Below are 22,583 nucleotides of genomic sequence, written 5' to 3' on the forward strand. Positions count from 1 at the left end.
GCCTTGCACCTCAGGCACCTTTGCTCCTTATTCACTTACTCTAACGTACTAAAGTTATTTTGGTGGAGCATGGCTGTGATGAAAGTTAAGTTCTTGGTGAGTACATTGGGGCAGAGGCTTTGAGTTTATTTCTGTTTGAAAAAACTTAGAGCATTGTGGAAGCCGCCAGAAACAATTAATACTGGAACTTTTACATTGTCATTTTATTTTATACAGAGGTTGACTTCAGTCTATACTATGGATTAATGATCCAAACACTTTGGGCCAAATGACATTTACATTTCATATGCCTAAGTGGTACGTACATAGCTTTATAACTGCAGTTTTTGACACTTACTTGCACACAGTTTGGGATACTATTTGGCCCTGTGTGCCTACTTGCCAGATGTCATGTAGAGGAGGAGGACCTCCACCTTTTAAGCCTGCTGGCCTAATGGTTAGACCATTTGTCTAGGGAGCAGGAGATCTGGGTTCTAAACCCCCTTCACCTAGAGGAAATTTCAACCTGCAACACTTGCCTCCCAGCAAAATACTCTAACCATTAGGCATCAGGCTGGGCACTTTGAGTCTTCCCCAGTTTACCTTGCATTTACTATACTTTGGGTAAAATAGGATCATAGGAAAGTAGGGCTGTAAGGGACATCATGAGGTCACCTAGTGCAGCCACCTACTCAAGGCAGGATAATCTCTGACTGAACAATCCCAGTCAAGTGTTAGTCTAACCTGCTTTTGAAAACTTTCAGGCATGAAGACTCCACAACCTTTCCAGGTAGCCCGATCCAATGCTTGGCCATCCTTATGGTCAGAAAGTTCTTCCTTATCTCCAACCTACATTTTCTCTTCTGCAGTTTAAGGCCATTGCTCTTAGTCCTGCCCCCTACAGCCACAAAGAAAAGTCTATCTGCATCCTCTTCATAATTTCCCTCAGTTGTTTGAGGGCTCTTATCAAATCCCCCCATCTTTTCTTCTTCACAATGAATAGTCCTAGTTCTTTCAGCCTTTCTTCATAAGTCATTTTCCCAATGCTGTATTCATTTTTGTCAGTATTTTTTTTTTGGTCATTCTTTACACATCTTCCTTGAAGTTTGTGGCCCAAAACTGGACAAAGTGCTCAAGGTGAGGCTTTACTAGCAACAGACCAGCATCAGACAAGTTTCTGCCTCACTGGAAGCAGGGATCTAGCCTATAGATTCAGAGTGTATTCCCTTCAAGGGCAGTTTCTGTTTTACTGAGCCATATGTCTTCTGCTTTCATTTTGCTTTGGCCCCACTTATCTCCCTTTCATAGATTTATAGATTGCGAAGCTGGAAGGGACCTTGGGGAACCATTGGGTCCAGCCCCCTGCACCAGGCAGGAAAGAACTGGGAGTCAGGTGACCTGAGCAAGGTGACTGTCCAGTCTCCTTTTGAAGATTTCCAGGGTAGGTGATTGCACCACCTCTGGGGGCAGCCTATTCCACAGTCTGGACACCCTAGCTTTGAAGAAGTTTTTCCTAATGTTGAGCCTGAAATGGTCTTCCAGGAGTTTGTGGCCATTACTCTTGATTTTCCCCAAGGTTGCCCTGGTGAACGGTTGTTCACCAAGCCCTTGATGTACTCCCCTGATGTAGCAGTAAGCCACTATCAAGTCTCCTCTTAGCCTTCTCTTTTTCAGGCTGGAGAGTCCCAGGTCCCTCAGCCTTTCCTCATATGGCTTGCCTTGCAAGTCTCTGATCATATGGGTGGCCCTTCTCTGGACTCTCTCAAGATTTACCCTGTCTTTGTTGAAGTGTGGTGCCCAGTACTGGATGCAATATTCCAGCTGCGGTTTCACCAATGCCAGGTAGAGTGGAAGAATCACTTCCCTAGTTTTGTTGGAGATGCATTGATTGATGCATGGCAAGGTATTATTTGCCCTGTTGGCTACAGCATTGCACTGACAGCTTATATTCATACTGTGGTCTATTATTACCCCCAGGTCCCTTTCATTTGTGGTGCTGGTCAGTTTGGCATTGCCAAGCCTGTAGGTGTGTGTGTGTGTATGTGTGTGTGTGTGTGGGGAGGGGGGGGGGGGGGAGGGATTGTCCCCAGGTGAAGCACTTTACATTTCTTGACATTGAACTTCATTTGATTCTGATCTGCCCAACTTGCTAGCCTGTCTATGTCTGCCTATACCTGCAGCCTATCTTCAACTGTGACTACACTTCTTCATAACTTGGTGTCATCTGTGAAGTTGGACAGTGAGCTCTTCACCCCCGCATCCAAATCATTGATAAAGGTGTTAAAAATCATTTCTTGGCTTTCCATGGATACAGGCTCAAGAGGACAGCCGAGGAGTGCTCTGGGCAGTGAATAGCTTTTGGTCTGATTGGTATGGTACTTTTCCGGGAAGCAGGAGATTTAGGTTCAAACCCTCTCTAGCTGCTGTGTAAGATAGTGCTGTTGTATGGTGGAGTAATATACTGCACTGAAATGCACATGTAGACAGTGACCAGGCAGGGGCCAGACTCCTGCTTGCCACCTAGCCTGATGGCTCTGTGCTTTTAGCACCCTCATGCCCCAGCCAGCCTCTCCACCACCTGCTGCCGTCACCTGAAGCCCAGGGCTGACTCCACCTGCACCCTCCCCCCCCCGCCAGCCCAGGCCTGCTGTACCTTGTTTTAAATTGCAGCTGTCATAGGCACATGTGTAAATGCACCTGGTAGCAGTTTACTCAGGCTCTAACTGTTCCAGAGTTTATTGCTTCACCTTAATTTCATGTGTAGATGCACCCACTATTATTAGTGCTATGGTCTCAAGTGTCCCCATGTATAGTAACTTGGTTCATTGTCATACCTCTCCACCTTTTAGTAACCCAAACCAATCCATTTAATTTATTCCATCACTAACCAGCCCTTTTACAGAAACGATATTGATATTTGTGCTGCTTATTTAATTTGTATTTCAGTAACACCTTAAAGTTCTGACAAGATCACAAGCCCATGATTTTCAGAACCACATAAACAGAGAGTTGAGTTGTTCAAAAATTTTTGATCGAACCATTTTCCATCAAAAAATGCAGCTCTTTTGGAATAGAAATGTTGTGCAGAAATGTGAGAGGTTTGATCAGAACACCTCAAAACCATTCATTCCAACATTCTCATTTTGATGATGAGGAAACATTTTATTTTGATGTTATTGTTCTGTTTCCTTGCAACTTTAATATAATTTTAAAATGTGAATTCAACCATAATATGTAGGTAAAGATAACATTTAATATTTTATGATATGGTTTTGATATTGTCAAAATGAAACAAGTCATTATTTCCAAGTGAAAATTCTTTAGTTTCCATTCTATAAGACATTTGAGAATTTCATTTTTTTCATTCCAGTATGGACAGGAAATGCTTTTCAAAGTGGCATAATTTCCCCTAGAATAAAAATTCTGTTTTCTGACCATTTCTAGTGGTGAAGGGCAGCACTTGGCTGTTCCAGTTTACAATCTACATGCACAAAGGAAGGATAAGGGAGGCCTCCTTACCCCTGTTTAACAGATAAAGAACCATTGTACAGAGTAAGCAATTTGAACAAGGTCAAACAGAAAGGCTGTGGCAGGGACAGATCGCCTGCTTCGTAAGCCAGTCACCATCCAGAATTTACCAGGAAGAGGCAGATACTTTTTCTAAGACAACTTTCACAAGAAATTTGTCACAAGAAATTTCTGTACACTAGAAATTGTGAAGGCCAGTTGGATAAAGTGGGAACGTCCCCAAACCTGGAGCTACACAAGGGAATGATGTGATTTGCCTCATGTCTGGTCATTTTTGGTCCCCCAGCCTGAAGGACCAGGTACCCATTTATAGCTACATTGCCAGAGGGTGAGTGGTATTTAGCACAAATCCATAGTAGGGCCCAAGCTCAGGCCTCTGGAGTTGTAGCTATTCTACCATCACCTCCCAGCTCAGTCTCCTGTACCATGCTTAAAGATGAGGTGCTCTGCAGTGTTTAAAGCAAACCCCTGTGGTTCATGTTAATGTGCATCTCTCTTTTTCATAGGTGGGCCAAATATAGGTAAAATCCCAACTTTCTGCTACATATTAACCTGTCACTTGGTTGCATTTGAATTCATTCAGCACTTTATTTTGCTCTCCTGAGAGTGCCAAGTAAAGTTTACAGTATGTAATTTATATAATAACTGCTTCTATTAATGAGAATGAGTTTTGAGCCTAGGCATAAATATTTTCCTATTGTTTGCAGTGTATGACACACTTGTTCTTTCTGCTAACAAGTAATCATTATAGCTACGGACAGGGTAATTTAGACCAGATGCACTGGACTAAGTATCTGCTCTGTGAAATGAGCCATTCTTTTGGCACCCATTAGCGTGCTTCTTTCTGATGTGTGCTGTGGGATGGTGTGCCTGGGAGATCTTCTAATTCAGCATGAGGGATCACTCCACAGTCAGACCAGTTACAGCACTTTTAATAACACAGCACACACACGGTCCATTGCTGTTTGGAGTCACTGGGCAAATATGAATGGTGTGAAAGGCACAGCCCTGGCTTGGAAGGAATATAGTGCCACACTACCACTTTGAGAGTTCCCAGAAGCCTGTCTTAGGCATTAGGGAAAGACTGAAAGAAGCCTCGGTACTATGGCTGTCTATACACGTGCTTTGCGATGGGAAGGGGGTTAATTAGAACAACTCCTGGACAGTAGCTTTAATTAAAATGCCACAGCATCAGGTGTATTCAGTGTCCTGTATTTCAAAATGGCCATGGGGGCAGTTCAACTAAAGCTTGTTCTATGAGTTTTAGTTAAAACACCTGTACCGACATTTTGAAATGCAGGACACTGTATGCACGTGATGATGAGGCATGCTGTAGCTTACTAATTAGAACGCTGCAGAACACTTGGTTAATCAAGTCTGCTCTGGTGTTAATAGTCTGGGATTAATCAAGTCTACTCTGACGCATTCTAATTAGAATGGTTTGGAGCACAAGTACAGGCACCCTACATTGCACTTATACAGGGTAGGGCTGGTTCTCTGGGGACTGTAGAAGGGACATGAATCTGCCTGTCCCTTCCTTCACACTGTCAGCAAGTCCTTACAAATCTTTCCAGCTACATATCCTGTCTTGTCCATGTGCAGCTTTGTATGAGCCCCTAAGGGGGAGGGATAGTTGCTTGTAATTACTCCCTTTGAACCTCTCTGGTTTTTGTTATGGCTATTGATCTTGTGTAGCAATTTCATCTCATGTAAATAAGATTGGTAAAGTCAAGCCTATCTAAATTAGCCAGTTCCCTCTGGGTACATCTACATGTGCTTTAATGCATCGTGATTACTGCGCATTAAGTTTAGTACCTGTAATAACAGGTACTAACTCAATGCACAGTAACCTGCAGTACTATGCAGTTGCACCAGCACATGCCTTTTTAGTGGCACTAATGCATAGTAGATTAATTCCACCGTGCATTAGTGCTATAGCATGGCTTTTTCTGTGATGCTTTAATGTATAGTAGAATTAGTCTACTGCTTATTTAGTGTCTCATGTAGATGCACCCTCTGACCTCTAAAAAGAAATTTGGAAGAGACACCAGCAGCCTTCCATTGTGCTTTTCAGGGCAAGGGACTTTGGTGTTGTAATTCTTATCAGCTCCAATTTGGTGGCTTTTGTCACTCAGTCCAAAATGTGATTGGATTTGCTGATCAGGACCACAAAGTTCTTAGAGCTTCAGTCAAACAACTCACCAGTTCATCTTCCTTATTCTCTTCCTGGGCTATACATGGCCTTTCTATTGCCCCTCGGAGCAGCACCCTCCACTCCTCTTCTACCATTACCCCTCTGTCCTGACCTACAGCACCACCTACCTACGACTTCTGTGCCCCTCCTGAGAAGGGAAAACTCATTTCATGGAACCGTTCATTGATGTTATAATGGGACCAGAATATCTCCTATGTTGAAGCCATTAAACTCACTTGGATTTCTGACCAAAACAAAGCACAGAATGCAGGTCTGTAGAGGCAGATGATAGACACATTAACCTGTTTAGGATATGCCTATGCAATGAAATGAAGGTCACTGCGTAGACATCATGCTACCATGTAGGTACATCTGCATACTGTTACGGAGCAAGAAGAGATTGCAGAGCTTATTGCTCAGGAGTTAATTGCTCCCAGGTGTACATTCAAATCGTGCATCCAGGAGCAATTAACTCTGGAGCAATAAGCTCCACAGTATATTCATGTGCAGCGTGTGGAGCCAGGTCAGAGCAGCTCTGGCTGGCAGGGGGTCCCAGGGGCCAGCCTCCCAGCCTGGGACTGCTCCCCCCAGCTCAACATGCTGTAGGGGGGTTGGCTGAGGCATGAGGGAGCTTCAGTGCGGGGGCTAGCCAGCAGGCAGCCCTTGCACTGAAGCACCTCATGCTCCAACCAGCCCCTCCAATGTCTACACATTCACTGCTGCAGATTTTTTTACTCTGTAGCAGGATAGTACTTGTAAATACAAGTACTATCCTGCTGTGGAGTAAATTAGTTTACTCCAAGCTAATAGAGGTGTGTGTGTAGAAGCCGAGATGTTTACTGTGCAGCTAATTAGTCAACTGCTCAGTAAGCATCTCATGTATTAAATTAATCTAGATAGCATTGTTAACAACAGAGGAGAAGATATAGCAGCACCAGCTTCAGCATATGTTAGCAATCAGTACCCGGGATCCCTGTAATGTTTGTACTTTGGTTTCACGTAAAAGCTAAAGCCTTTGTCACTGAATTTTTACTGCTATATACCTATAGCTGTACCTAAATCAAGTTAGTATGAGTACAGTGATATATACTACAATTGTACCTTCATATCGTTATGTAGACATACCCTTAGCCTCTTTGGTCAATTTCTTATAAAGCCCACGTATAATGAGAAGTGATTGGAATTTGAAGCATCCATATTCACTCTTTTCTAAATCTAAATGCTTTGTAGGAAATTTAACCTTCCAAGTCAGGATGTTAATTATATTTCAAAGAGATGCACTCTGTTGAACAAGCTTTCATTGTTGGTTTCAGGCTCTGGAAAGTGACTATGTCAGTGCACATCTTCATCATTGGATTGATCTGATTTTTGGTTATAAGCAACATGGCTCAGCTGCAGTGGAGGCGGTTAACACCTTTCATCCTTATTTTTATGGAGACAAGATGGACCTCAACAGCATTACTGATCCTCTGATTAAAAGCACCATCCTGGGCTTCGTCAGCAACTTTGGGCAGATACCAAAACAGGTACACTATGAACTTCCCTCTTCCACATCTACTCAATTAAATATTCAATATTAATACTCAAATAATACTCAATATTAAATACCAGGGCTGAACAGGAGTGTAGGTAAATAGCAGAGCATTTACATTTTTGGATCTAGTAGTATTTTTAGCCCCCATTTTACACGGGTATAAATGACACATGATAAAAGGTGGCAGGCAAAGAGGGGAAGGGGGAACTTGCACAGTTGTAACTGACAGCAGGCTGAGAAGACATCTGATCTGGGAGGTGTCATGGAGGCAGAATGCAGAATCTTTGTCACTGGTGATGTTGCATGAGCGAGAGAGCTCCGTGTGATGCTCGGATCTGAGGGTGGTCCTGCAAGGCTGGAAGACAGAAAAAATGTCCTTTACAAATTTTGAAGTTAGCAAATGTATTTCAGATTCTATGAGACTCAATAAATATGGAACCCTTATGATGTCCATTCCACATAGTTCTCCTTCAGTTTGGAACCTTGTTTTAATCAATGCTTGAAAAGTGCTTTGTAAGAAATTAAGGGCTTGATTTTAGACTTAGTTAGATCTGGTAGTCAGTGCAGGCACAGAAGTATGAACGTGGTATAAGTGTAGGTTTACCATATGTCCCAATTTATCTGGCACAATCTTGGATATCAGAGGCTGGTCCTGGCTGGCTCTTGAGAATTATAATGGGTGTCCCAGAAACACAGGGGCATGTGGAACAGTTGGAGAGGCATGGAGCACCTTGCAGGCAGGCAGGCGTCACTGCCTGCCCGGATGCAGCCCTGACCCACCAACTTGTGAGAGTTTTGTGGGGAGGAAGAAAGGGGGAGGGCAGTGTCCCAGATGAGGCCTGGATTTCCTTATGGTCAGCCTATGCAAGTGATAACTGAACCAGACCCATTCTGCTGGCATGCTTGAAATACGCCACCAAAATACATATTTCAGTTTAATGTATGATGGTTCTCAGCCTTTTTAGACTCAAGGCATCCCTCCCTAACTGTTCTGACTTTATTGGCACTCCCTTTCAAAAACCAATTTATTTATTACAGTGCATAAGAAGTAATATGACTAGAAATACATTTTTAAACAAACTGGAAAAAACATTAATAACCATTCTACTATTATAAAAGTCTTAGCCTGTTGGTCTATGTCTGTAATACTTTATTCTCACTCTGGTTGTCTGAGAATGCTCCAAAAGTGTTCCAGACAGGAAGCGGTGGCATGGTGGAGTGTCACCATGATGGCAGGGATGGAGCAGCTGGAGCGGGGGTGGGGGGGGTGGCCCTGCTTCCTGCAGACGGCGGCAGCATGGGGTGCTGGCCAAGGGGGATGGAGAGGCAAGGTTCCCTCCCTATCCTGCTCCTGAGAGACGGAGGCGGTGGTGGTCCATCCCCCCCATCATTCCTGACAGGCAATTGGCTAGTATTATTTGAATATTATAATTAATGAGACACTTGAGCCTGACAGTTCTACATCCCATTTTCCAATCTTTCAATAATTCTTCTGACTCCTTACTAAATCTTGTTTAATTTAGCACCATCCCATTTGAATTGCATTCCCCAAAACTAGACACAAGATTCCTGTCATAGTGCACTTGTACAGAACACAGAAGGAACATAACCTCTCTACCCATATTCAAGATTTGCCTGTTTATACATGAAAGTCATATTAGGTCCCTTAGCTATATTGTTGAGCACATGTTGAGCTGCTTAGCCCCAGGACCTCCAAATCTTTTTTGAAGTACTGTGTCCCAGCATAGTGTCCTTCATTCTGATCTGCATTTTAGTTCTAGATGCATCTTATGTTTGGTTGTATTGAAATGCATGCTGTTTGATTGCACCCAACTACCAACACAATTCCAATTACTCTATCAGTGGCCTGTCCTTTTCATTTACCGATCCTTCATATTTGTGTCATCTCCACATTTGACCCAAATTTATCGTGTTTTTAGGCCATTGTTAAAAATATGATGATCCACATGGGAATGCCCTTGAAACATAACTGCTACATAACAGCTCATATATAATTATTCCCTGTTTTACAGTTAAAGCTGAGACCTACTAGTTAAAAAGGAATTAAATTCCTTTTTAATTCCTTCAATACGTACCATGTTGATTTTTTTATTGTTCTAGTTTCTTAATCAAAATGTTGTATGGCAATTGCCTGACAGAAGTTTTAAATTATTACATCAGCTTTATTATCTTTCTCAGACAAACCTGTAATCTCATAAAAATTATGTCAAATTAGTTTTACAAGATTCATTTTCCATTATCATGTGTTGATTGGTATTAATTTAATTGCTTTCTATTAATTCTTTGTTAACTGAGTCCAGTAACAGCCATTTTATTATTCTTCCTGCAATTGAGGTCAGGCTGGCACAACGTTATCTTTCTTCTAGTCCTGTTAAACTTCCCCATTTTTCCAAGACATTAAGAAATCTGTTTTAAGGGCCAGAATCCGTTACGCCTGTTGAGTGTCCAACTGGACTTAAACTCCTAAATGTAATTCTATTCCATCCCATTCAAGTCCCTGAAAATCTATTGATGCATCAATTTTTGTAATGCACCATCATCTGGCATTTGAGTGAGTCACAAAAAGCATCGAAGAGGAAGAGTACCCACCCACCCTTTTTATTAACTGTTTCTTTTGAGGACTTGAGCAGAGTGGAATAGAATCACACTTAAGTACCTAAGTCTATTTATGTACCTAGTAGATTGAACAGAATATGGACTCAGAAGTCTAGAAGACTTTTCAGCCAAATGTCTTTAATTGCAAGCTTTCGGGAACAAACACGTTTCATCAGGCATTGGAGAAAAGATTGTAAAAGTTCTCCTGGGTCGAAATGAAAGTTCATATTTCATAGGATTTCACAGAGGAGTCAATAGATGGAAAACTCCTCTGGGCAGTCAGTTCATAGCTGGTATAAAGCCTCTCACCTTCTGTGATAATGCAGATTATCTTGAAACAAAGGAAGAAGTGGGATCTCAGGTTTCAGGTGGTCACAGTTGCTTCCTGCTTGGGAAAATATGAAAATTTCATTTTAAAAAAATCTGCTAAAATTCGATAGCTTCCATATGTCAGGTATCCAGGTTGTAGCCGTATTGGTCTAGAGGAAAAGGTAATCAGGACTTGTAGTGGAGATGGTATCTCATTCTACCTATTAGGCACTCAAGTGTAATTCAATTCCATACTGCTCAAGTCCCTGAAAACCAGTTAATCAGTTTTTGTTCTTTCTTTATTTTAGCTCTTCACTAAACATCATCCATCCAGAAATGTCCAAGGAAAAAATGCATCAGGGAAAGAGTCTGCATTGGCACTTCATTCTAGTGGACTTTTACCTCCATTACTCAGCAGCCTGCAAAATCTGAAGATGTCTCCTGTTACTCTCAAAGGTAACGAGGAATTCAGCAGTTTTTTGTGTACTAACAAGTGCATACTCCTTGTGCAGGAATAAATCTGGATGTTTTTGATCCTTGCATCTTCAAAAATATCTATTTTAGTATAACATTAAATTGGTCTCAGCAGCATCCCTGCTACTATGTTCTTAAGTAATTATTTCTATACATTGAGAAATAAGTAGTTGAAAAAAACCAAAAACAGGTCATGAAAAATGAAAAAAATTAAAATCCTTTTTGTAGGGTTCAAAGCAGAACAGTTTCACCTATTTTAAAGTTTAATTGTAAAGAAATATATGTTTATATTTTGAATACGTAGCATCTTAAAAAATTGTTTTCTGCTTTCTTTCCTGTTCCTCCTTTTTTCATGAGGTAAAGTAAAATGAATAGTATCCAGGGTTTTTTCTCTCCTATTTTTCATTTTTTTTCTTTTCTTTTTTCCTCTTTCACTTTGAGATTCATAATTTCTCCCAAATTGAGGCAATTTGGAAAAATACAGTTTAGAAAATGGAAAAGGAAAATTATTTTTATAAATACAAGAAAACCACAAACCATACCACTATCCATTGTGTTGCAAGGGAAGATGAAAGGAAAATATAAATATCAACATTTTGACACTTTTTGACATTTTTAGTTTCAGAAAAATAATGAGTACTCAAAAAGTACATTCATTTTTTTTTGTTTAGTTTAGTTTAGCTTTTGTTTTGGGGGGAGGGAAATGTTGAAAGATACATTGCTACCAGTTCTACTTTCAGTAGAGCCTAAATGCCCCATCCAGGATTAGAGGCCACATGTGGTAGGCATTGTAGATTCTTTAGATTATCTTTGCACTTTAAAAGTATAAGACAACAGGACAGGCAAGCTGATTTACACAGGCAACAAAAAGTGATTGTCCAAATCACATAACTTTTCAAGTATACTTCCCCCCTCCATAACAGCCCTTCCTGCAAACTGGTGATCTGTGCAGCTCCCAAAGTCAAACTTCTTTCCATCCCCCATTTACTCCACATACCCTCCCACCCTTCAAGGGGATACTGTGGACAGTGCTCTGTTAGGGGGAAACACTCACAGTCAAAATGACTATAGATGGTCCTGGACAATTGTCCCTTCATCCCACCTCTGCTGGTCCTCATTTACCCTTCAGTGATTGTTCTTTAGTACATCTTAACATTTCATGGGTTTGAGGGAGTTCTCAGCCTAGTTTTGACAGTAGACGAGCAGTTGACCCATATAGTCCAGGTTCATGTGATAGAATAAGGCATTATACATATGAAAGAGAGCCAATACCAGTCCCGTAAAACTTGGGACAAACACTTCATGACTTTCACAGGATACCTCAGACAGCAATTTGCTTCCACAGCTCCACCTATCATGGTCTCTCCATCTCGTTCCTCGGGTGGGTTTCTGCTGTGGTTCTGGAACTCAGCATGGTTATGAAGACTCACAAGCGCGGTCAGTGACACAAGAGAACAAAATCAGTCTTAGCATTCTGCTAACAGGATGAGCTCTGATATTTGTCTTTCTGTCAGAGTCACCCAAAGGACCCATTGGACACATTGTTCATACGGAGAAAAGCATTCTGGCTGTTGAGAGAAATAAAGTGTTGATTCCCCCTCTTTGGAACAAAACCTTCTGCTGGGGATTTGATGACTTCAGCTGTTGCTTTGCAAACTATGGATCTGACAAGGTAAACAAGGATAAAATCAAAGAATTTCAAAGGTGACTAGTGATTTGGCATGTCTTGGTATATAGGGTACATCACTGAGATACAGGGAAGAGGCCTAATTTTCAGCAAATGGTTGTATAGCAATTTCTGAAAAATCAGGGCTCTCTGAGAAATTCATGTTAGTACCCAAAGATAGAAAACTTGAAAACTTTGGTCCTTACTTGACTAAGCCAGAGTACTGATCCCGAGTTTTACTATAGCTCCTCTCACTGTACTATCTGATACACTGAAAAAGAGACCTAGATTACGAATGTTGGTTCCTGATTAAAAATTTTGCCTTGCAGAACTTTCTCCTGGGATGAGGATAGAACCATCTGTCAGTTCCCCTCCATTTCCTAAGCTTAGAACAGTATATCCATCAAATTGGGTTGACAACTCTGTTTGAATCTATTCCAGGAGGTTTCATCACATGATGTAGTAATATTAATGACTGATCTACTATACTGTACTCAGGAAGGCAAATGTACATTACTACTGTATTACCTTTTAAAAATCCACTGGCCTACTGTATAAATTGGGTTCAGCATTTAATATTTATTTTAATGAATGCCCTATCATTTATTTTCTGGGTGACTTTCATCAGTCTCCTGGAGATTATATCTAATTCCTGGAGACTCCTGGGCAATCCTGGAGGATTGGCAACCCTACCACCAAACACAGTAAGGTCCACACCCCTAGAAAGTTAATTATCTAACTTTTTTGCTGTAAAGAGTCAACAGTATGAACCATGGTGCCAGTCACTTGGAGCTGCACTAACAGCTGAGAAGAAAGTAGTGGTCCTATAGTTAGGGTAATTAGGATATTGGTGTTCAGTTCCCTGATGAACAAAAATAGCTTGTTTGGTTTTTGGCATGTCACTCTGTCTCTCCATTTCAGTTGGTAAAATGGGAATTAATGCCCTTTGCTATTTCCCAGGTTATTGGGAGATGTTTTACCACTGCAGCAATGGGGGTCCTGTGAGTATATCAGCTAGTAATGTATAGAACAGGAAAATAAATGTCTGCTCCAAAAGGAGAGAAGTATATTCTGGTGGTCTGAGTACAGCCCTGAAGAGCTTATCTGGGCCACAGGGCCAGAAAGTTGAACACCGCTGTTTTACATAATACCTTTCCCATTGTCAGACTGTGGCCTCTCATCATAAGGCCTGTTTTCCTGCCCTCTGATCATGTGTGTGGCACTCCTCTGGACTCTCTCAGGCTTCTCCACATCCTTTTTAAATTGTGGAGCCCAGAATTGGATATAGTACTCCATCTGCGGCCTCATCAAGGCCAAGTACAGCAGGAGAACGACATCCTGGGATTTGCTAGAGAAGCATTGGTGGCTCATATTCATCTTGTGGTCAGTCATGACCCCCAAGTCCCTTTCAGCCATGATGCTAGCAAGCATAGCACTGCTGAGCCTATAAGCATGCTGCGGGTTTTTCTTTCCAAGGTGGAGTACCTTGCATTTTTTGGTGTTGAAAGCCATCAGGTTTTCATCTGCCTATTTTCTGAGCCTGTCAGGGTTGGCCTGGATCACCATCCTGTCCTTGGGTGTGGACGCTTCACCCCAGAGTTTGGTGTCATCAGCAAACTTGGCCAGTGCTCCTGTTTTTATTATACATATTTCATCTAACAGCTGGAGACATATTTAGCTTGAACATGAAGTACTTCAGTTTACTCTTCAGTAACTGAAAGAAGTAATTCTTGCCCATATCCCTTGAGAGTCTTGAGAAAAACTGAAGTTTGTTCAGATTCATTGCAGATAAAAACTGCTGCAGAAACCCTGCTAAAGGGAACTCAAGAAGCCCTGAGCTTTGGCCCCATTGTACTCCTTTTGAAGTCACTGCAAATTTTACCCTTGACTTTAGTGGGACAGAGGCCAATGCATAGTGCCTGTGGGAGTCCCAAGCTAAATCTAAGTTATTTGCTGTTGCTTTTCTTACGGGTCTAGTGAAGAGTTCAGTAGCATAGATGACTATGTCATGTGATGTTCAAATTGCCGTCAAGCTTTCTGATGCCTATTGGGAGCTCAGTATGTACCAAAAGTTTTGCTGTGGTCGTACAGAAACTATGGGTCACTTGGGGGATAGAACCTGAGACCCTTTGTACCACAATTACTAGCCCCTAACAAATGAACTGAAGTAACAGGTTGTTTGTCTTCTGTAGTACTTGTAATCCTACTTGTAGTCCCTGTATCTTAGTACCTCACCATCTTTAATGTTTTTATTTTTGCAGTGCCCCTATCAGTGAGAGAGAGCTATTTTCCCCATTATACATATATGGAATTGAAGTTCAGAGAGACCATAAGTATGTCCATGCTACAGTTATGTCTATGTTGCTGTTACTGCAAGGTAGCATAGACTTTCCCAAACTGGCTTTAAACTCTAGCTTGAATACCGATAGCAATCCAGCTGTGATAGCATGGAGTTCAGTTGGAAGGCAAAATCCTATCAGTCACCCTCCAAGGTGCAGGGTAAATTACCCCATGTTGTTGCTGCTGCACTGCTACCAGGATCCAAGCTACATTATGTTGGATGGGTCTACATTATGCTGCCATCACTGTAGATGGAAATCGTCCATGGTCTTACAGGAACTTTATGGCTAAGGGAAGACTTGATTCTAAGTCTCACAAGGTTGGGGTTCTAGCCAGAAAGCCAGTCTTCCAATCTAGCCAAACATCCATACAGCCATGGTGTTACACAGGCAGGCTTTATGAGTGTAGAAAATGGGAAAGTCAGAATCAAAGTGGTAGGATGGGTATTCCTTTCTCAGGCTCAAAGTGGAAATATGAGGGCCTGAAGTTTTCCTAGCTCTGAAATTTTCATCTGAGTTACATGCACACCAGCTGCAGTTAAATGTATTTTTGTCATAAATGATTGAAAACCTGTTTACCTCTTACAGAACATGACAGTATTCGAATGCATGGCAGACTGGGGAAAGTGCCTCTGTGCTGCGTGCCCCACACCAACAACTGTCATCACTTCCGGAACAAGCTCTGTTGTGTGTGTCTGGGAGATTTCCCTGCTCAAGGACAAAGTGAACACCCTAACCTTGAAAAAGGTACAGTACCGTGGTCCACCTGATGTTCCAGCTTAACAGCATATTTGCAGTGCAGTCCAGCTTCCAGCATATTTGTAGTGCAGGGTCAAAATTTAATATCTGGAGATCCAGGTATCAAAAAATACCCTGAGGGAAATAAGAGGGCCTGGACTGTGCCCTGAGGCAACTGGAGGCTCAGGTCCTACACACAGCCGCTCTGGTAGCCAGCCAGAGCATCGATATGGCTGCTCACTGGCCCTTGCCCTGGTGCTGAAGCATGCTGCCTGCCTGTGCAGAGCGAGCAGCGGTGCAAGCTGCAAGGACCTGGACCTGGGCTCCATACCAGGTAAGTAGAGGGTGGGGGAGGCGCATGGGGGGCAGCTCAAGAGGGGTCTCCTGCCTGGCCCCAGCGCTCCTGCCCTCCCGCCAAGCCCCCTTCCCCCCACCTGCTCCCCCACCCCACCACTCTCCTGCCTGGCCCCCGCCCTGGGGCCAGGTGGGGGAGGAGGCGGTGGGGGGGGGGAGTGGAGCAGGCAGAGGGCATGTGGGCCCTGCGGGGGGGCAGTAGCCCCTGCAGTGGAGCTCTGAGCCCTGTGAGGGAGGCTATAGCCCCTGTGGGTGGGTGGGGGGCTCTGGGCCCTATGGACAGGGCTGGGAGCCTGCAGAGGGGGCGGTTCATGTGCTGTGTGTGTGGGGGGGGAGGGGGGCTGCTCCCTGTGGGGGTCAGGGGACCCACCCCTCCTAAGCAGCCCCCCCACACAGTTCCCCCATAGCCACAGTCCCCCCATAATTCTTCCACACTTACCCACACACTGACCCACATTCCCCCACACCCCTTCATACCCACCTGCATCCCCCCACACCCCTTCCCACCCCTCTCTTGCAAACCCCACATCCCCCCATCACATACCCATTGTCTGATAAGAAAACCAAAAGCAAACATCAAAACATATTGATGTTTAGAATTTATTATATTATGACGATAGTGACACCTGTAGGCTTCCAAATGACTTTAACATTGTAAATAGAGCACTAAAACATGGCCCAACTGATCTCTCTCTCTCTAAATATATCTATCTATCTATCCACACACACACTAGCCAATTGCTCATCGGGAATGAGGGGGGGGGCGGGTGGGGCAGAGTGCTGCCACCCACCACCCCGCACTGCTGCCTCCCAGGACCGTGGGGGCAGGGCGGGGAGGAGAAGCTTGCCCTGCCATCCCCTCCATCCTGCTCGGCCAGCACCCCGTGCTGCTGCGGCCTCCAGGGAACAGGGGTGGGGGGTGAGGCCAGCAGTGCTGGCCTTGCACCCCCCACTCCATCTGCTCCATCATCGCTGCCTCCAGGGATCAGGGTGGAGGGAATGCGAGGCCAGCAGCACTCCATCCCCTCTGTCCCTGCCATCATGGTGGTGCTCCACCGCACTTCCACCATCGCCTCCCGTTTGCAGTGCTTTTGGAGCCAGGGCTGTCCCTGGGGGGATGCCAATTGGGGTGACCGCCCCAGGCCCTGTGCTTTGGGGGGCCCTATGGAACTGGGCGGAGCATCTGGCCGCTCGCTTCTCCCCCTGCTTCGCTGCTGATGCTGCCATCAGCTTCTTTGAGTCTGGGGCATGCGAGATTGGGGCAGGGATGGGGGTGGAGCCTCACATGGGCTGATGGGCCCCACACCCTTTTTGGGTCAGCTCTGCTTGGAGCACTCTGGTTGTTTCAGTCAGCATTGTGATTGGCTGCTGAGACAACCAGTCAGAGTGCAAATAAAGCATTACAGACAGACAGAAGACAGGCAGACTAAGGCTTTTATTATATTAGAAAAGATAGATAGATAGATAGATAGATAGATAGATAGATAGATAGATAGATAGATAGATAGATAGATAGATAGATAGATAGATAGAGTGGTCTTTTGTTCTAATTGTGGAAGAACATGGACTTCGGGGTATTTTAAAGAGTGAATTTGGGATGCTGCTTCAGCAACCCAGCTGCCACCAGGGGTAGTGTCCCTGGGTACCAAGTGGCCAAGGCCCAGGAGATTCTGAGAGCAAGTAGCCCTGAGCTACTTGCCAGGGGAGGTTTTTATACTGCTTGGGCCAGCACAGGGTAGGTTTTTATACTGCTGGCTCTAGCTCCCCCTGGCTGCAGATCTCAGAAGAGCCAGGCAGGCCCCACACAAAAGTGCATGCCCAGGCACGTGCACTGAGGCAAAAGGCCCCAACTCAAATTTGTGCTGCTTCTATTTGAGCTGCTGCAAGCCCACATGCCTGCATGTGTGGATGCACCCTTTGGGTATATCGGCAGCACAGTCATGGTGTGAGTCATCTAGGCTTTTCCTCAGCATATGCTGCCCTACCTATTTCCACTCACGTGCTCCAAACTCAGATATACACTGGTGAAGATATTCTAGAGTGCCAGCCCTTGAGGCACTCTTGAGACCTTGGTCTCCAGTGTGCTTGACATTGGTTGCTGGGCTGGGAATGGAGACCCTGAAGTGGCCCTACTTGCATATATCTGGGTTTGGAGTTGCATGCAAGGGTAGGTAGGTAGCACAACATGCTATGGGACAGCCCAGCTGTGGCACAGTGCTGCCCTGAGTAAACTTTCCCAGTGTATCATCTTACCTCTGATGAGATATCTTTTTCTCACATTCTGGTAACACTTTGGTAACTTGTCACTCCCCAAAATATCTTGAAAATAAGAACCCCAGTGCTCTAACCTGCTCGTGGTGCATTGCCCATTTTTTTCAGAACTCATTTCCACCTTGAGTCATCCTTCATGTTCTGGAGTGTCACCATTTCCTCTTTGCTTGCTGGGTCAGGATACAGAAGCTCTAAGCGTACTAACAAAAGCCCTTCAAATAACATTCCCAGCCCAGTATCTTTAGCCAAGAAGGTTCAGATAAGCAACCCAAGTTCTGGATGTTTTTTGCCAAGTTGAGTTCAGAACTTTTTTGAGTTTCATATTTTACTCCCATAAGGTAGAGGCAGCTCCAGGTAAAAGTGCATGAATCCATATGCAGGTGCTGTTTTTCCCAGGGCCCTGGGATATTTGAACCAGAACTTTCATTTAGGACCTATCTGTAGTCACCACAAGGCCCATACAATCCTAATTTCATTCTCAAAGACCCCATTACTCAAAGTTTGACTGGTGCACATGATTCACCACTGCCTTTTCTACATTTTTATGCTGGTAAAGCTCCATTGAAATAGCAGACTTACAGTGGCAAAAACTGGAGGAATACAATAAGAATTCAGGTGTGATTTGGTGACTTGCTTCATGAATAAGGGTTTGATATTCATCTGTCATATTTGAGAAAAAAGTCACTATTTTTTCCCTTTTTCCTATATAACCAAATAAGATGTGCTGTGTTACTCCCCAGCAAAGTGATGAGGAAACATGGTCGTGTAGTTTAATAAACAAAAAGTTATTCAAATGTCAGAAGTCTGCTCTGCAAAAAGAGACTCAAGATAATTCTCTGTGCTTCCCTTGCTTGAGGGCATGAACATATTTCATTTTGCATAAGTAATGGGAAAATTTCAAAAGACTGAATCTGGGATAAGCTCAAAGAAGAATCCAGATCGTTACATATTTATCTGGACTACCTGGGTCTGCAAATTAGGGTGAAAACCAGCTGCAGCAACATTTGACCTGAGGTTTGTGACACTTGCTGCTTCTGAAGAGCCAAGCAGTATTATCAAAGACCTTGTGTCCTGACCTTGCAGTCCTTCTGCTCCATTTCACAACTCATGACAGAACTAGAAGTATCAGAAGTTAGTACTAGGAAGAAGTTTAAGCATTCTTTTTTTGAACATCAAAGAGTTCAGCCCAGAGTCAGTTTGAGCTTTGGGCAAAGGTTCAGGGAGGCTGTGTTTTATTCACACAGGTTTGCCTGTAACTTCAGCTGTCTACATCTGTGGCTGCTTTTGGAGGAACCAGCTTTGCTGTCTAACATGTTGCACTGTAATTAATTGATGTCAAACATGCTCCACTAATTACTGAATGAGACTGTGCATGACCGTTATGGTATTATTTCCTGTCTCTGCTATTAGAGGCTCTGGGGGAACATGATGCCTAATTTTTAGGCACCTGGCTCTGGAGTGGAATTTAAAACCCAGGGTTATGGGTTCAGGTGACCCATATAGTACATAGGAAGAGTTCAGTATTCCAGAAGAGCATGCTGAGTAGATCCTGCTTTGAGCTGGCCAAGAGGAAATGCTAAGCATAGAGGTGTATCTGCACCATTGGCAGACCAACTGGGCTGGTGGGGGAAGCGGGCCTCTGGGAGGCGCCAGACCCTTCAGAGGTCTTATTGTGCAACGTGACTTTAAGGATTGCTATAAGAAGGGGGTGGGGGGACAGGCGCAAATGCAAGCATTGGCCCCTGCGCACCAGAGACCCACAGTATATCACTGATCTGCACTCCTTCACTTCTTTGTTGCTTAGGCTTTTGGGTCAGGACAGCAAGCAGAGATTGCCTTTCTTTTGGGATCCAGAGCTACAAACTTACTCCAGGTGACAGGCACTTACAAGTAGTCTTTGAAAAAAATGAGAAGGGGTCGCTCATTTTTAAAAGCAGAGCTTGTGGTGTGTGGTCCCCAGAAAGTGGGATACTTGGGATCTAGGTCTTCCTCATCCTGAAGTTGTCAGGCCCACATCTCTCACTTCCCAGGAGAAGGCTTACCATCAGGCTATAGAGTAGTCTGGACAAGTATATTCTCTGCCCCTCCGGTATGGGGCAGCAAAGAATGTAAGGGATGTTGAGGCCACGAGGACAACAAGAACTGGTTAGGGCACTTAGCAGGGGGAGGGAGTATCCTGGGCTTCAAACAAATTTCTCACGATTTCTGGTTTTTATCCAATGACTGTTTAATATAAAAAAGTTAAGTGGTCCAGAAATTCAAACCCAGGACTCCACCTGCCAGGAGAGTGTACAAGCAATTCGACTGCAGAGTCAACCTCTTTCTGTCCTTCTGTCTACATGCTTCTTGCATTTTTAGCTGCCAAGTGGCCCAGATTAAACAGGAAAGGTGGAGGGTGCCCCCACTGAGGCTAACCTATCATCAGTGGTTTGGGCATTCTCCTGGGGGATGAAGGATGTGGACTTGAATTCCTTCAGGCTGAGGTGACCTAGAAACCAGGTCTCCCACTTCCTAGGCAGGTGTTCCCACTGTTAAATAACAGGTGGCTTTCTCCTACTGCCACATTTTTTAAAAGAAAGCAGATACAGCCATGTCTTATGATGGGCCTCAGCCTGTTGGTGTGTGTTAAGATATGCTCAGGACATCCAGTCTCTCAGGGGACTCAGGTGCTGCTCCTTCTATCCCCCATCTCCCCCCCAGGGCTTAGGTGGGAGCTGTGGTGCTCAGATTGGGGCAGTTCTGAACATGTACAGAAGTGGGACTACAGTCACCTAGGAAGCTTGCAGGTCAAACAGGAAGGCACCTACTGAGTTTCAGTGACTTCCAGAGTCAGGTGGTCATTGAATGTTGTTCTTTTACATTACATATTGGACTTAGGTACCTGCAAGTCTGCCTTACTCCTGTGTAGAGCCTAAGATCTAGTCCTCCTCTGGATCAGAATCTAGATTTCTTTGTCTGTGGCCTAGATGTAAATCTGAACTGTAGCCCCAAAGGTCTCTGCAGCGAATTACATGCTGCTTTCATGTAATTCATTGCTTCATGTCCATTGTTTTTTCTGCTGAATGATACTATTGTATCATCATTCTGAGTTACTGAGCTTCACTTAAGTAAAGCTGATGTGCTGTAAAGTGGATGCTATTCACTTACCACCATCCCAAGGGACTAACGCATTCTGGTTTGGATTGTAGCAAAATACAGAAACTATATTTCAGCAGAAAAATCCTATTCCCTTTGTACCAGGGGCTGCTGCTACAATTTTGTATAGCATTGAAGATGCAGCATAATAGCCACTCTATTGATCCATGCAATTTAGCAGCCCCCACTTTATCACAAAAAGAATGACCCATGTAACCCAAACTCCCATAATTTCTTTATCAAGAGAAAAAAAAAACCCAACTAAAGCTCTTAAAAGAGCTGTGTCATGCCTTTGAGGGACAGCCACCTGATGAGCTGCTGCAGAGCATGACTAGTAGAAGTTAGCTTCGTGCAGGTCAAGCATCCTCGCAGCGAAGCCTGATGTGGTTTTCTCTGCCCTCACAGTTTCTGCACTCCCTGGTGTATGTTCAGGGGCATAGTGCATCAGTCTTTGTGCTGAGATGCTTTAGGATTCTTTCTGAGTCAGTTGTGGGAGAACTTGTCTGTGCTGTTTGAAGAATTGTGGGACGGCATTGGAGGACTGTCAGGATTTGAGTGATTTTGCTTGCATCTTTATTGCAAAGTGGACTGGTCACAGGCCAAGTTGAAATGACTTTAATGCTCTTCTCTCAGCAGGAATAGCTAGTCCATGCTTAAAGCACTTCCAAGCTGAGGTGAGAGAGCTTTTTTCTGCATAGATGGGTATAATCATTCTGGCTAAAATTTGGGTAAGAAACCATATGTGTTTACTTGCCTAAATGACCAGCCAGTGTATGAGTAGGAAGGAGGCATGGAGCCATACCATACACTTTCCATCTCCCAGATCGTTACAGTTCCTTAAATGTAGGCAGTATGGGTTATGCCCAACTTTGCATGGTGGCATGTGCTAGAGGGGCATCGTGTACCCTGTTTCCCTTGAGACTTCCATTCCGGAACTGTATTTTTCTGTATCTGAAGCTGCTTCAAAGCAGTCAGCCCTGTATGTCTGATGAATTTCCCAGGGGAACAGCATCTGCTAGCTTTGTCAGTGCTGACCTTGCAGTGCTATCTATATAGCTATGTCTGACCAGTAAAAGGCTGTGCTAGTGGCTTTCCTTGGGCTATTTCACTGTTGCCTAGCCTCTTAGATCCTGGGCCTGAAAATAATTTTTAAATGAAAAGCAAGCTAAAGCAAAAAGTAACAGTTTTAGAAGAGTTCAGGGGGTCAGTGTGATGGCTGAGGCCCCTGCTCTGACTGCCAGCTCTGATAATGCAAACCAAAGCAGGTGAAAGGCAGTGCTTGGTAGGATGCTCGTCTTTCCTCCTGGGTTTGTGAACCTTTTAGTTGCTCATTCGGTTTTGGGTTTGCACAAGCCAGACTACCAAATATAAAATTCAACAGCAACCATCAGAGGCTATCTGGTGGAGCTTTAAAACCCAAGAGTTCAGCCTGGTTTTATCCTAAAA

General features: G+C 43.9%; 1 protein-coding gene across 1 annotated transcript in view; it reads left to right on the forward strand.

The window, feature by feature from the left end:
- WDFY4 (WDFY family member 4) overlaps positions 1-22,583 on the forward strand; it is a 287,362-nt gene that overhangs the window by 246,526 nt on the left and 18,253 nt on the right. The window contains exons 54-57 of the mRNA XM_019499474.2: positions 7,015-7,227; positions 10,469-10,616; positions 12,149-12,306; positions 15,228-15,386. Coding sequence (XP_019355019.2) covers positions 7,015-7,227; positions 10,469-10,616; positions 12,149-12,306; positions 15,228-15,386 — 678 coding nt within the window. The remainder of the gene's footprint in view (positions 1-7,014; positions 7,228-10,468; positions 10,617-12,148; positions 12,307-15,227; positions 15,387-22,583) is intronic.

Source organism: Alligator mississippiensis, chromosome 6, assembly GCF_030867095.1.
Source record: "Alligator mississippiensis isolate rAllMis1 chromosome 6, rAllMis1, whole genome shotgun sequence".
NCBI lineage: Eukaryota > Metazoa > Chordata > Crocodylia > Alligatoridae > Alligator > Alligator mississippiensis.